The sequence below is a fragment of the Pezoporus flaviventris genome, unplaced genomic scaffold, assembly GCF_033815535.1.
Source record: "Pezoporus flaviventris isolate CSIRO_AGI_PZ_B2104156 unplaced genomic scaffold, CSIRO_AGI_Pfla_v1 ptg000034l, whole genome shotgun sequence".
Taxonomy (NCBI): domain Eukaryota; kingdom Metazoa; phylum Chordata; class Aves; order Psittaciformes; family Psittacidae; genus Pezoporus; species Pezoporus flaviventris.
Window position 1 is genome coordinate 722,840 of NW_026892582.1, and position 13,515 is coordinate 736,354.

The 13,515-nt window shown below is 43.4% G+C and overlaps 1 protein-coding gene and 1 long non-coding RNA gene across 4 annotated transcripts in view; one reads left to right on the forward strand and one right to left on the reverse strand.

Moving 5' to 3' along the window:
• LOC133273572 (myosin heavy chain, skeletal muscle, adult-like) overlaps window positions 1-4,457 on the reverse strand; it is a 49,302-nt gene extending 44,845 nt beyond the window's left edge. Inside the window, exons 1-12 of one of the 2 annotated variants that reach the window (XM_061461907.1) lie at window positions 4,107-4,328; window positions 3,878-4,021; window positions 3,628-3,784; window positions 3,046-3,073; window positions 2,836-2,947; window positions 2,647-2,739; window positions 2,458-2,521; window positions 2,272-2,370; window positions 2,082-2,185; window positions 1,862-2,000; window positions 758-876; window positions 497-646 (exon numbers count right to left, since the gene is read on the reverse strand). In XM_061461907.1, coding sequence (XP_061317891.1) covers window positions 497-646; window positions 758-876; window positions 1,862-2,000; window positions 2,082-2,185; window positions 2,272-2,370; window positions 2,458-2,521; window positions 2,647-2,739; window positions 2,836-2,947; window positions 3,046-3,073; window positions 3,628-3,784; window positions 3,878-4,021; window positions 4,107-4,313 — 1,416 coding nt within the window. In that variant the 5' untranslated portion in view covers window positions 4,314-4,328. Of the gene's footprint in view, window positions 1-496; window positions 647-757; window positions 877-1,861; window positions 2,001-2,081; window positions 2,186-2,271; window positions 2,371-2,457; window positions 2,522-2,646; window positions 2,740-2,835; window positions 2,948-3,045; window positions 3,074-3,627; window positions 3,785-3,877; window positions 4,022-4,106 lie in introns of both variants that reach the window. The other variant, XM_061461906.1, reaches the window with a different exon arrangement.
• Window positions 1-11,095, forward strand: part of LOC133273582 (uncharacterized) — a 41,568-nt gene extending 30,473 nt beyond the window's left edge. For both annotated transcript variants that reach the window (XR_009744887.1, XR_009744888.1), the window contains one exon: window positions 10,385-11,095. This is a non-coding gene — a long non-coding RNA (uncharacterized LOC133273582). The remainder of the gene's footprint in view (window positions 1-10,384) is intronic.
• Window positions 11,096-13,515: the final 2,420 nt, after the last annotated feature.

The following is a 13,515-nucleotide window of genomic DNA, read 5'->3' on the forward strand; positions in this document are numbered from 1 at the left end:
CCTCATCCTTTTAAAAATAAGGAAAGCAGTTATATTGGCTTCATTGTCAAGTCTGTGAATTTCTTCAGTCTGCTTTATGTCCGTGTAATGAAACATAAGGAGAAATGCATCAAAATAATTGGCCACAAGGATTTATTTTTTTTCCATTGCTAAATGTGTGAGGATAAAATATATTTCCTGTATAATCTGGGACCAAATTACAGGGAGGAAAAAATCAAGCTTAGGCTTATCATGGTATACATGTTCTTATATTCTCTTGTGCTTCATCATTTTAACCAAGACATTTTTCTTATTGGACCATTCTGTACTTTTGAGTTTGTACAACCTGAAATACAACAAGTCTTTTGAAAGATAAATTTTATTTCATGAGAAAAAAGGCAAATAGCTGCAAGTAGTTATGTGATGATATTATGTACTCTTTAAAAATGTGTCTCAGAGTGATCATAATACCTAATGTTTACTTCCAAATAGCTCTTACCTAATCTTTGTTACTTACATCAAAGATCTCAAAGCCTGCAATGTCCAGGACACCAATGAAGTACTGTCTGGGCTGCTTTGTATCCAGCTGTTGGTTGATGCGAACAACCATCCACAAGAACATCCTCTCATAGACAGCCTTTGCCAGAGCACCTACAGCATTGTGCACCTATAAGAAAAATAAATACCTGGAGTTAGAGGAGAATAAATGCCTACAGAGCAGAGGATAATCAAAAGGATCTTCATTCTAAACATGGTTGCAGGTTACGACGTTCCCTACCTGCTGCGCAGTTTGACCCTTGGTCACATATTCATTCCCCACCTTGACTCGGGGGTAGCAGAGTGCCTTAAGCATGTCTGCTGAATTCAGACCCATAAGGTAGGCAGCCTTATCAGCAACTAAAAAGAGGAAAAAGGAAGAATTTAGTGCCACATAGACTTTGAATCCTGGACCCTTCCCTAAAGGCTGCCAGGTTCAGAGTTCCGTTCTTTGAAATCTTTCAGTAGACTCCAATAGAGGAGGGGATCTTGGTAACAGCAAAGCCATCATAATGCATATAAAGCTTAAAAATGCTTATCGAGGCTTTCTGAAAGAATTCGCGTTCAAAAATCTTCACTGAAGTATGTAGAAAATAATGATATTTTTAAAAATCTCCTGGCACAAAACTGAAAGCTGTGGCTTGCCAGTCTGCATAACTGTAGTACACATGCATCTCCTGAGCGGCAGTGCCATCAGTCAGGTACTGACCAACATTCAGGTGATCAAACAACCCACTATTTAGGGTGGAACACAGGTACAGTATCTGTTCACTTTCAGATCCAGAGTCTACCACCCTTTCTGAGCTTTGGTTTCTGATGTTTGGTAAAACTCACTGGGTTTCATTCTTTTAACTACAGGACTTCCCACTTTCTGCCTTGTCCTATAACAACAGGAGCCATTTCTCAGAAAGCTGGAGACGTGCGTCATAGGTACTGCACCAACAAAGGAAAGGAATCAAATGCACCTCTCACACCAGAGTCCCCTGAGTGTCTGACAGGTGAGTGTGAATGGGAACATGGGCCCCCATCCTCTTAAAGCTGAACCACTTGGCTGTTTCACAATTGCAAGCCATATTCTAACAAAGATATGACTCATAATGCTACAGGAAGGGCACCCATTGCTCCTGACTTCCTGGAAGTGTATAAAGGACACTTTAAAGTACTAATTGTTCATAGCATAAGATACAAAAATCCTGAGATCAGGGAGCTTGGTATGTTAAGAGGACAAGAGACAAGTGTTTATTCTGACTTACTGTTTTCCTTAGGATCCTAAAGTCCAACAAAGAACAACTTTTGCTGTTGTATAGTAGCTTACAGAAGGGGTAATTATTGAGCTTGATAATACCTTCAGTGCCATCAGGCTCTGCCTGCTCCTCTCTTGGTTTCTGCTTGAACTTCAAGTTTCCATAGTGCATGACAGCCCCTGTCAGCTTGTAGATGGCTGTCTTTTCATCAGCACTGAAGCCCAGGATGTCAATGGCACTCTGGTAATACAATCAGCAAAGTATTTGCATGTTGTGTGATGTATGACCTGTATCTGTTGAACTGCTTTGTAAGTAACTTACATCTGTAGCCATCAGCTCCTCCTTGTCATCAATGCTGGGAACAGTGATCTCACCTTGACTCACAAAAGGGAAGTCATATGGGTTGGTGGTAATGAGGAGCATTTCTGAAAACAAATGGGTTCATGGGTTAAATTTCTTTTTTTTTATGTAGTGCAATGTTCCTCCATGATCTTCTTCAAAAGCCTCCTACCTATTAGCTCCGGCTTCTTGTTAGAGGTGACCTGATAGAATATATGATAGCTTCTTTCTGCCTTGAGCTGGAAAGTGACTCTGGACTTCTCCAGCAGATCTGGCACATGGTAAGACAGAGTTAGAAGACTGCACTTAGAGGTGGGATTTTAGAAAGGAAAGGGATCAGGCCAGGAGAGTGTCTTACAAGTTTCAATGTCAGCAGAAGCCAGTTTGCCTGTGGCACCAAAATGGATTCTGATGAATTTGCCCTGTTAAGAAGAAGCAGCAACATTTCAGCCAAAATGCATTTAACCTCATCTCCTTATGTGAGAATACCACTAGCCCATCACTACTGTTATAATGAGAAGGGATTTCGTCCAAAGCAACAACTTACGAAGCGTGAGGAGTTGTCATTCCTCACAGTCTTGGCATTTCCAAAGGCCTCCAGCAGTGGGTTGGCGCTGATGATTTGATCTTCAAGCGTTCCCTGCAGAATGACAATTATTGCTGGTTATCCTCCCAAAAAAAAACTGTATCAGAAACAGAGGAAAGCATTAATTCAACACAGTGTCTATTAACTTACCTGCATTTTGCCTGACTGCTCTTCCTTCTTCTTCTCCCCGCTCGCTGCAATTGTTGCAAAGTACTGGATGACACGCTTCGTGTTCACAGTCTTCCCTGCTCCGGATTCTCCGCTGTGCAACCAAAGAGAGAAGCAGAGAGTGTGTGGTCAGGCAGGAGGTCCCTTGGCACTGGGCAGCCCTGCAGGGGCCAGAGCAGGGAGTGTACATACGTGATCAGGATCGACTGGTTCTCGCGATCTGTGAAAGAGGCAGAAAGAAAGATTAGGAGTTGGCCTGGGTAACACTGAGTTGAAAGAGAAATAAAGGAGTAAACACATAAGTTGGGGCTTCATCAGAAAGTCAAAAGGTACCCAGTTCCCTTCCAGGTTCTAGCAGTACTACAAGCCAAAAACGATGCACAGGGCTGTCGTAGGCACATAGACCCAAAATAAAGCTGTGGACCCACTCACCCTCACTTCTCATCAGGAATTAAAATGCTTGTATTAGAAATAGTGGGATACATAGAACAACAACTTTTTCTTCCCTACCAGTGAAACAAAATATAGTAAGCTGAGTCATGTGCTATTCCCTCAGTAGAAGAGTGACAAATTTCATACAATAAAGTGTAAATAATACACAGTGCTGAGTCCAGGCTTGCTTCTGGGACAGTTTCACTTGAAAACAATTCCTGCATGACTTGCTCAAGCTCTCAGTCATATAGCTCAGAGGTGGTTTTAGCTGGCTTGTCACATGCCCCAGTGAGGTCAGTGGGGGCTTTGATCTACATTGCTGTGAGGGAATCAAGCACTCACCAGTCAGCATGAACTGATAGGCATTGTCAGAGATGGAGAAGATGTGTGGAGGGGCCTCCTGGCGCTTCTTGCCTCGGTAGGCCAACACCACCTCCGGGTTGTACACCGGCAGCCACTTGTAGGGGTTGACGGTGACACAGAAGAGACCCGAGTAGGTCTGTGGGGAAGGGAGACAGCACGTTGGCTTCCACTTAGGCTGGCAGAGCAGTTCCTCCCAGCTACCCAGAGGAAGACTGCTGCTGGTACTTACGTAGATCATCCAGGCTGCGTAACGCTCTTTGAGGTTGTACAGCACAGCGGGTTCATGGAGGTGGGTCATCATGGCCATGTCCTCGATTTTATCGTACTTGGGAGGGTTCATAGGAAAGATCTGATCATCCTTCACGGTCAGGGTCTGTCAGAGGAAGAAGGAGATGTACGTATGTCAGCTAAGAACTGAGAGAGGGAATTAAACGGTGTCCTTCAGACTTGCTTCTTACCTCTCCACCTTCAGTCTTGACAGTGACCTTCCCTCCTTCTTTGCTCTGGATTGTCCCTTTCACAAAGGATTCTTTAGGGTGGGCCACAAAGACCGATGATTTGGCATCGAAAGGCTTGTTCTGGGCAGCAATTCTCTCCTTCTCTGACTTCCGGAGATAAGGAGCTGCCTCCCCGAAGACAGCCATCTCAGCATCTCCGGAGGCCATGTCTGCACTTTAGTGAAGGCAGGACAGCAGAGGACTGTAATGGGGAGGGACAATATGGAAGCGAGTTAAAAATTATTTACAATGAGGATGGTAAAACACTTGCACGGGTTGCCCAGAGAAATGGTGGGTGTGCCATCACTGGAGACATTTAAGGCCAGGCTGGATGTGGTTCTGGACAACCTGATCTAGTTGAAGATGTCTGTGCTCATTGAAGAGAGGTTGGACAAGATGAGCTTTGAAGGTCCCTTCCAACCTAAACTATTCTGTGATTCTATGACTGTGGCAGTGATTATTAACGTCTGCTCTGTACGACTGGGAAAAAAATTCATATCCTGTGCCTTGGTTTCTCTTTATACTCTGAGTATTTGGAACATCTAACATGAGCTATCTAGAGACTTCATTCTTAGGTCAAATTAGAAAATAAGAGGTTTTCATTGGTGAATCTAGGTCTTCAAACATTTAGGAGAGCAACTTTTAATAACCTTTCAGAACTGTGGGTTTGGTGCTTTAAGAATACTGTGTCTGTGAGATAAGAGTGGATTTGCAGAGCAAGTTTCAGTAAGACATCAGTGTTAGGAATGTGACCTTTTAATATTGCATTATAATTGAATTTCTTATGTGCATTTGTCATTCTTAGGTACAGTATCTGAGTAATTCCAGCCCCCAGTGTTCTGACTTAGGTGAAATAAAATCCATGAATTGAAAGCAGAATCGCCAAGCCTGTGTGAAGCTCCAGACTAAATACTGAAAAAAATCTAGGAATAGGTAAGTTTTAAAAGCTTTAAAATAATTACAGCAGTTCTTCTGAGGCTTTATTAAACATGTAAGTAGTTAAATTTAGCCAACAGCACTTGAAAATTCTCTACCTACATCAGTAACATTTATTCCCTCTTTATTCATTAGGTAACAAATATTTATTTATTTATTTTGTCTGGAGTAAGCAAATGGATACCTAGGAGAGCTCTGGCATTTTACAAAGGTGGGTAAAAGGTTTGTGTGCTCAGATGATTTCTTAATTCATGCAATCTCAGGTAGAATGCAGAGTTTTCATGTTTTCCTGCTGTGCTCATCTTGGTCCAGTTCTATTGCTGCTATAACAAAGATGGGAAGCCAGCATGCCTTGATCCCAGTTAAGAAGAAGTGAAGAATTTCCCCATGGGGATTTTCTGCTGTGTCATCAGTGGTCAGAAACTTCAAACGCATCCACTTTAAAACCTTGGCCATCTCACCACTTTCTACTCTCATCACACTGGGTTTGAATACAGGGTGAAGCAGTGACCCTTCCAGAAATCCCACCCAAAGGATCTTTCTCTGCCCTCTAAGAATTAATAAATCAGGCTCTTACCTCTCTTGATACCAGATGGGTGGCTTGCAGGCTGGCAGCTGGTCAGTACTGTAAAACAGAAAAGGCAAATCCTTACTTGCTGCTGCACAGAATTCCAGAGTGAAAATAGGCAGGTGGCTGGAAAGCAAATGTAAAACTTCAGCTGCGAAAATGCATGCTGTCCTCGAAATGAGCGCTGGAGGCAGCAGGAATGCTGTGGCAGGCTCATAAGGGCACCATCACCTTCCTGCAAGCCTGTGGACACCATACACTTACCTTGAAGCAGTCCCTGGAGACAGGGCAGACTTGTTGCAGGGATGTTTTATATGATCTAGTCTGCAGATGCTACAGATGCCTACTCTTTCTTCGGTCAAAAAATTTTTGGCAAACCTTCTTTGGTAAAGCATTGTCTGGCAAACTGAACTAAGGGCATAATTGTCATTTGACATGACTAGATATAATTAGAAATTTTTGCTGTCTTACTGACTATATGAATACATCTCCTATAAACAATCTCACAAGGGTGTTAAGGAGGGAATCTGGACTAGTCAAGGCACTTAGAGAACTTGGATGCAGGACTTACGGATTCTATTGCTGGCTTTCCCACCGACTCACTGTCAGTCCCAGGATGGATTGCTTGGTATGTCTATGCTGCAGCTATCCCAGCTGTATAATAGATAAATCAGGATGTTAAAGGATAAATTAGCATTATTAAAAGCTTTTGGTGGTTGTGATGGTAAAATCCTGAATGAAGAAGTGCAGATGTATAACAGTTCATGAGGGTTACAAGACACAACAAGATGGCCAGCCAAACACTACAGCAATGAGAGGCTGGGTTCTACCTGGACTTTAAAGCTGGTGTCTCAGGCAAAGATGTGAGGCGTCTTCAGGCATTTCAGGAAGAGTGTGCATGCACACAAGCACGCAGAGAGGCGTGTGCATGTATGTATCTACATACTTCAGATTGCAAACAAGTGGGGCATTCTCCAAGAAATATTGTTGGGAACCTCTGCCCCACCTTGTTGTAAGGGAGGGATTCTGGCTGCTGAGACTTCTGATCTGCAGGTCAGTGCCAGTGAGCAAGAGATGCTCCCTTCTTTAGCAAGCAATTTCTTAGCTTATCCAGCTGTTCCCATGCCTATAACCTTAGGAAAGATAACTCTGATCTAGGAATGGCCCCTTCCCACATTTTTTTTTTCTATGTACAAGTGGTAGAAAAATCCTCTAGTCAGCCATAACTATACAAAGAATTGGACATGTGCACAAACACATCATTTCAGTGTGCAGTCCCAGATGCTCTCCAGAAAATACATCCTCAGTCTAGCATGTCCATTCCACCACAAATCTTTCACACTTACAAAAAAACACAGTGATACCTTTATGAGAGCATTGTAGGTGCAGACGTGCCTGTACAATGCTGATAGACTGGAGGAGAAGGGGGATTTGCTGGTAATCCTGTAGAGAGATTCATTTAGTTTTAGGAGAAGGGCACTGTCATGTGAGCTGCTTTAAGTCCTGTCAGATTTAAACACATTCCTCCCATGGTCATTGACATTTTGATTATTAGAGGAGCTCAGTGAATAACTCAAGGGCAAAGTTAGGAAAACGGTGCATGGATCTGATGTGATATCCAGAATTGGGCAATATCCAATGCTTGTAAAGGCCATTCCAAGCAGAGCTGCAGCACTGCAGTGCACATGTTTTTGGAGCCCAAACCCAAAGCTCCATACTGAGGGCATGGGGAGGCTTATGGAAAAACCCCACACCTTGTCCAGGAGGAGCCCAGAGCCAGCCAGTGGGAAATGGCGAGTGCAGGAGTGTACATCATGTCTGCCTCTCTGGGGAGCAGGCATCAAGGGGTGCTGGTAGGGATATCTACCTCCAGTGAGATCTGGCTTCACCATCTCTGCACCTTCCCCTCAGGTGTTTATACACATTGATGAGATCCCCCTGATCCTTTTCGTCCCCAGGCTGAGCAGTCCCAACTCTCTCAGCTTTTCCTCATTGGAACAATGCTCCAGTCCCTCAGTCATCTTAGTGGTCCTTTGCTAGAGTCCCCAGTAGCGCTGTATCTGTTATACCTGGCAGCCTGGAACTGGACAACCCGTGCTAAGCAGAAGTTAAAGGATCATCTCGTTCAATCTGCTGGAAAACGTCCTCCTAATGAAGTCCATTACAAGGTTCACCTTCTTTGTAGCAAGTGCACATTGCTGGCTAATATTCAACTTGGTGTCCACCAGGACCCCCAGGTCCTCTTTTGCAAAGCTGCTTTCCAGCCTGTCAGTACTCAGCACATACTGACGCATGGAGTTGTTCCTGCCCAGGTGCAGGGCTTTGGCCTTCCTTTACACCACTAAACCCAGAAGTATTGACTTCTGGGTTTTGCCTAACCAGTACCCTGTTGCACATCATCCTTAACACAGAAAACACTTCATGTTAAATGGGCCCTAACTGTTGCAGAATCACAAAGACTTCAAGTCTTATCACCATGTTTACCAGTATTGTTAATTGAGTGAACTAAATCATGTGTGGACTTCCAGCTAAAGACCTTCTTTGACATTAAAGCAAAGCAACCAAAGTGCACAGGCACTTCTACATTTCAACGGTAAACTCCATGCTTTGAATACACAGAGGGTGAGATACCTGTAGGTTCAATATAATGTCCATGGAGGTAAGAATGCATATGCTGGCTTAGAGACCAAATAATTTTTCATTTACTTCAGGGACTTGGCTCTCACTATCTCAAGTATTGAACTATCCAGTTCACTAAAGCTAGTCTCTGTTTGATCCTTGGAGGAGAGTCTGAACGGCAGGACTACCAGCCAGCAGGATCTGGTTCTAAAAGTGATTCTGGCCCACTCAGTTTTAAGCTGTTTTCAGTATAGGGCCTTAACAGCCAAGTGGAAATAATAGACATCCTGAAGGTTGAAGGGTAAGAGCTTGTGATCCCATTCAGTAGAAGAACTAGCATCATTGTCCTGAAGGTGTGAATCTGGCAGCTTTCCTGTCACCAAAAAGAATCACCACTGACACAGAGAAATGGCAGCTATAGAGCTATTCACTGAAACAAGAAGGAGCAGGCTCCCTGTCGTCAGAGAAGATAATTTCTGCCAATCTATTCTTCTTGGTCTGAGTCTACAGACCTCAGGCTCTGAAAGTCCAGGTATACTATGGCTCTGGTCATCTTAGGAGGGAAAGCTACCTTGCATACAGAGAAATGACACAGGATTTACACAAGAGAACTCAGATAACTGCAGACAGTCACATCCTGTAAGGAACACTGGGAATGCTGCCTTACTGCCCGGTGTGTGGAGGGGCTGTAGGACATACTGCCCCACCCAACAGCTCATCAAACGTTGGAGGACGTCTTACTATGGCTGAAGGTTTCTGTGGACAAATGCAATATGTATGCTGGCTTCAGAGAAGAAGAAATTATTGTTACTGTGAATCCCTAATTTGTATTTCTGTGCCCATCAGAAGTACTGACCTATGTCTACAGTAATAGCTCTGCATTAGTGCCTCAGTATCATTATAAACCCCAAAGTTATAAACCCCATAATGTGACTACAGGCATAAGCACTTTGCTTGGTATCTTGGAGTTAAATCCCTGAAAGGTCCTTGGTATAAAAAAGTCTGAATGATTACTGAAATACAGCAAAGTTCTCCAGAATGTTGTATATGGAGATGCAGCCCTCATGCCAAGAACAATTTGCATATTGAGTTCAGCTAAAACTTATGTACTTTATATTAAATAATACAACCTCCACCACAAAGCAGCACTTATAGATGACACAAAGTGTGTCTGCTTACTTTTCTGTCATCTGCACTGTAATACAGAAATAATCCTGGTGGGTTTGACCAGCAGGAGTGAAAGGGCCTGACTGAATTCAGCATTAAACAGTCCAGTGCCATTCAAACTGAGTATCAAGGCTATTCTAGAAACTCCTCTGGAAGAACTAGCATTAAAAAACTCTATTAGGCAGTCAACAAGAAGATAAAATGTTAAAGCACTGACTACTTTCACTTGAAAACTATAACTTCAGATCCACTTCCTTTTCTTTCCTCCTTTTGCATTAACTAAATAAAACATGGGAAACAAGAACTTCTCATTCAGTGTTTTCAGGAGATGTTTTTAAAATACCTTTTTGAAGGAAATTATTGGCAAAAGCAATGTCAGTTGTAATAGCATATGCTGTGAACACAGGTAGTACGTGAACTCCCAGTGAATGTCTACAGGCGAAAGACATCTGATAATTGTACTGTTTGTGGAGACTGAGAGAGGAGGCAGAAGAAAGTGCAAAAAAGTTTGGAAGAATAACCCAGCATTCAGTGGTTTGATGTATGACATCAAGATCACAGAAGATAAGTGTTTGCTCAGCTGGCATAAGCATCCATGGAAAGCATTCTAAGCTACTGAGCTTCTGCTTTCATTTTAATTTATGAAGCTCATCTGTCCCACCCAGGTATCAGTTATTGACATTGGCACAGTGGCTTATTAGAAAGCTTCTTACAAAGAAGCAGTGTCTAATCTGAAGGAGATGATACAGATTTCACTGTAGCTTATTGGTCACAGTAAGTTATATGAGAGAAAACTCTGCCCTGTTTCCCATGTCCTGGTGCAGCTAAGGAGAAATCTGTCCTGGAAGGGATCTGTTGAAAAGAAGTGCAAGTGCCTCAATGCAAAAGAAGAATACAACATTTCATGCCAGTCACTCATTTTTTGTCAATCCTATTTCCATCTCTCCAGGGCTGGACTTCACTGGGACCAGAAGCAAACCACAGCACAGTTAAGAGGTGGACTGAAAACCATCTCTGGATACAGCCTGTCCTGCACAGCAAAGCATTGTCGGCAGTGCACAAATTCCTCAGGGAGGAGAAAGGATTCAGTTGTGCTGAAAATAGACCCTTCTTGAGACAGAGATCAGGCAGCTGCCTCCCCTCTGCCAGCCTTTAAGATGTATACTTTCTTCTCCTGATCCCTGTGGTTAGCTATCAGACAAGGAGTGAGAAGGCATTTTTTAGCTGGACAGCACGGCAAGGCTAGAGAAGGGAACTGGATGTAGCTACAGATTGCTGGAGTTGGCTAGCAAGAGCCTCCCTCTCATGCATAGTCAGGGTCATCAAGCTCCTGAACTGGAAATATGAGAAACAGGAGGTTTTGTGTTAGGAAAAGGAATAGAACTATAGAATTATAGAATGGTTAGATTTTGAATAGACTTTAAAGATGATCTGTTAGACGTGTGTTTAGCTGATTGTAGGAAGCTGTTACCCCTTTTGCTTGACACTGGTGAGCCCTCATCTGAAACAGCTTGCCCAGTGTTAGGCTCTCCAGTTCAAATGGGATGTGAACTAATGGGACAGGGTCCAAAAGAAGGCTAGAAACATGGGCAAGGGTCTAGAATACTTCTGTTATGAAAAGAGTTTGATGGCATGTTAAGTCTGAGGAAAAAAAGGGCTAATATAGATGAGAGCAGCTACAAAGACAATGAGTCAAGCTTTCTTTTTCTCATGTGTAGCAAACAGTGCAACAAGGGGGCAATCACAGCAAATTGTTGCTTGAAAGTATCTAGTTAGACATTAGGAAAATACTTGACTATTGAGTGATGCAGAATGGCACAGGCTCCTGGAGAAGCTGTGGGGCATGTGTCCAAATAGCTTGGCTAATCAAAGCCATGACTAATGTGACCAGCATCAGCAATAGATCTGCTGAAGGGCTAGAATGAACTACAGATCATGAGATGGTCCTTCACAACAGAATTTCTGTGGCTTTAATGTAGAGGCTCCCTCTATCTATCCAGAGCAGATAACTGCTCAAAGCTAAGCAGCAAAGGTATCTGTAGCTTTTAAGAAACAGAAATTTTCATGGAGTGTGTCCTGAAAAAATGGCTTTTCTCAAGTGGACCCCAGGCATAAATTTTTGATCTCGAGGCATTGCTCAAGGCAGTTAATCCCATGCAACTTGTCAAAGCATGTGTCCCCAGAACACCAATTCCAGAGCAGCAGTAGGCTTTGGTAGTTTTCAGTCCTTGAAGAACAGTGTGACATGGAGGCACAGAACTGTAGAGCTCTCTGGGGCAGCGAAGTGCATCACATCACATCATAAAGTTTTGCCAGGTTAGGAGCAACATGGCAGGCAGAGTACAGGAGGGTCCTCTTGTTATCACAGGCTGGACACATTCACAGTGCTAATTGCATGCTGGTGAGTATCTCCCTGGTACCATTTGTCAGAAAATGTGTGTATGATATAGTGAACTATGGCTGACATCACCACTGGGTGTTATTTCTGATCATAACATTGATGGGAGTAAGATTACATGATGCCCCTGCCAATGGCATGGGGTTTTGAACTAGATGAACTTTAAAGGCCCCTTCCAACTCAAACCCTTCTGTCATTCTGTGAATGGCTGTACTGGCTAAGATCAAAGGAACATGTAGACTCTCATACCTGGGACATTTCTTATCATTCCAATCTCTGCAGATACCCACCCTCCACACGATGTCCCACCCATGTGGTGAAGCCTTCTAGGGCATAAACCACCTCAAGCTGGTGAAAAATGCCTTGTGAATGGAGCAAAACCAGATACGCACACACTTTACTGAAAACAGCAATGAATTTTCTCTGTCACTGCCAATAACACAAGATAGAAGCACAAGCATGTTCTGTATGTCTATATGAAGCCTAAGAAGAAGCCTTTGGCCTTCTCAAGTGACCTACTTGTCCCCCCACATGGAATCTATAATGCTAATGGGATACAGCAAACATCCCCTTCAACAGGGATCCCCTTGCACACCCTGCTAGTGATCCTGTGGGCCAATGGCCTGTAGGACATTCAGGCCTGAAATGCCTACACAGACAGCAGCATCTCCTGTGCCTGGGTACAGGTCACTTCAGCTGCTCACCCTCAGGTCCCTGATAAAACGCTGCAAATACTCGAGAACATAAATTTTGTATAATACCTCTGTTCAGTGTTTATATACACATCAATGTCTGCTGGTTTACCAACTGTCTCTAAGCACTATCACAGAGGTGACAGACTTGGTGACAAGCAGCTTTGCTTGGATGTGCTTCTGAAGTTAGGTCCCTCTCTTTTATAACAACCAATTATGACCTGGTGTTGAGAAATTCAGAGATGTTTGTCCATCCTGTGCATGTGTTACTTACTTTCAGAGGAATTAGCATATATTCCCTCAAAATTCCCAGAGGAAGCACATCCTGCCCAGTCATTAGTGCAAAAGAAAGAGGCTGAACAGCAAACCCATTAGGAACAAGCACCAGTTTTGCTTTCGTTTGCCAAAACTCCCTGAGGTACTATAGCACTAGAATGCTTCCTAATTAGTTTGATGCTGTTTCAAGCTATCTTCTCCCTTGTGTTCCTACCAGTTATCTGATAAACAGCACTTGAGGAAAGGGGAGTTTTAGCAAAGAAGAACAGGGACTGGCTTGCTCCTGCAAAGGGAGGTGGAAGTGGCTGAGCTTGAACAGATAAATGTAGTTTACAAAGCCTGAGTTTCCAGGCTTGCAGCTGCTGAGATAGATGGGGAAAAGCAGAGGCTGTAGTTTCTGGGAGTGGCTATTTTAACACTACCCACTGCTCCATGTGCCTTCTCACAGTGTGATCTGGCCTTGCAGAGCTCTGGCACAGGCAAAGCTTTTGCTGTGATTGCTGTGTGATTATTATCCCCTGCTTCCCAACACTACTGATTACAGCAGGCTTTTCTTAAGCACCAAGGTTTTGGTTTACTCCCTTTTTTCCCTTTCTCCAGGAATTTTACTCCCAAATAATTTGCTTTTCCAGCTGCTGTATGAAACTTAACCTCAGGACATTTGAGCAAATATGAAACAGCAGCTGTGCATCCATCTCTTAGCTGAAAACAGGG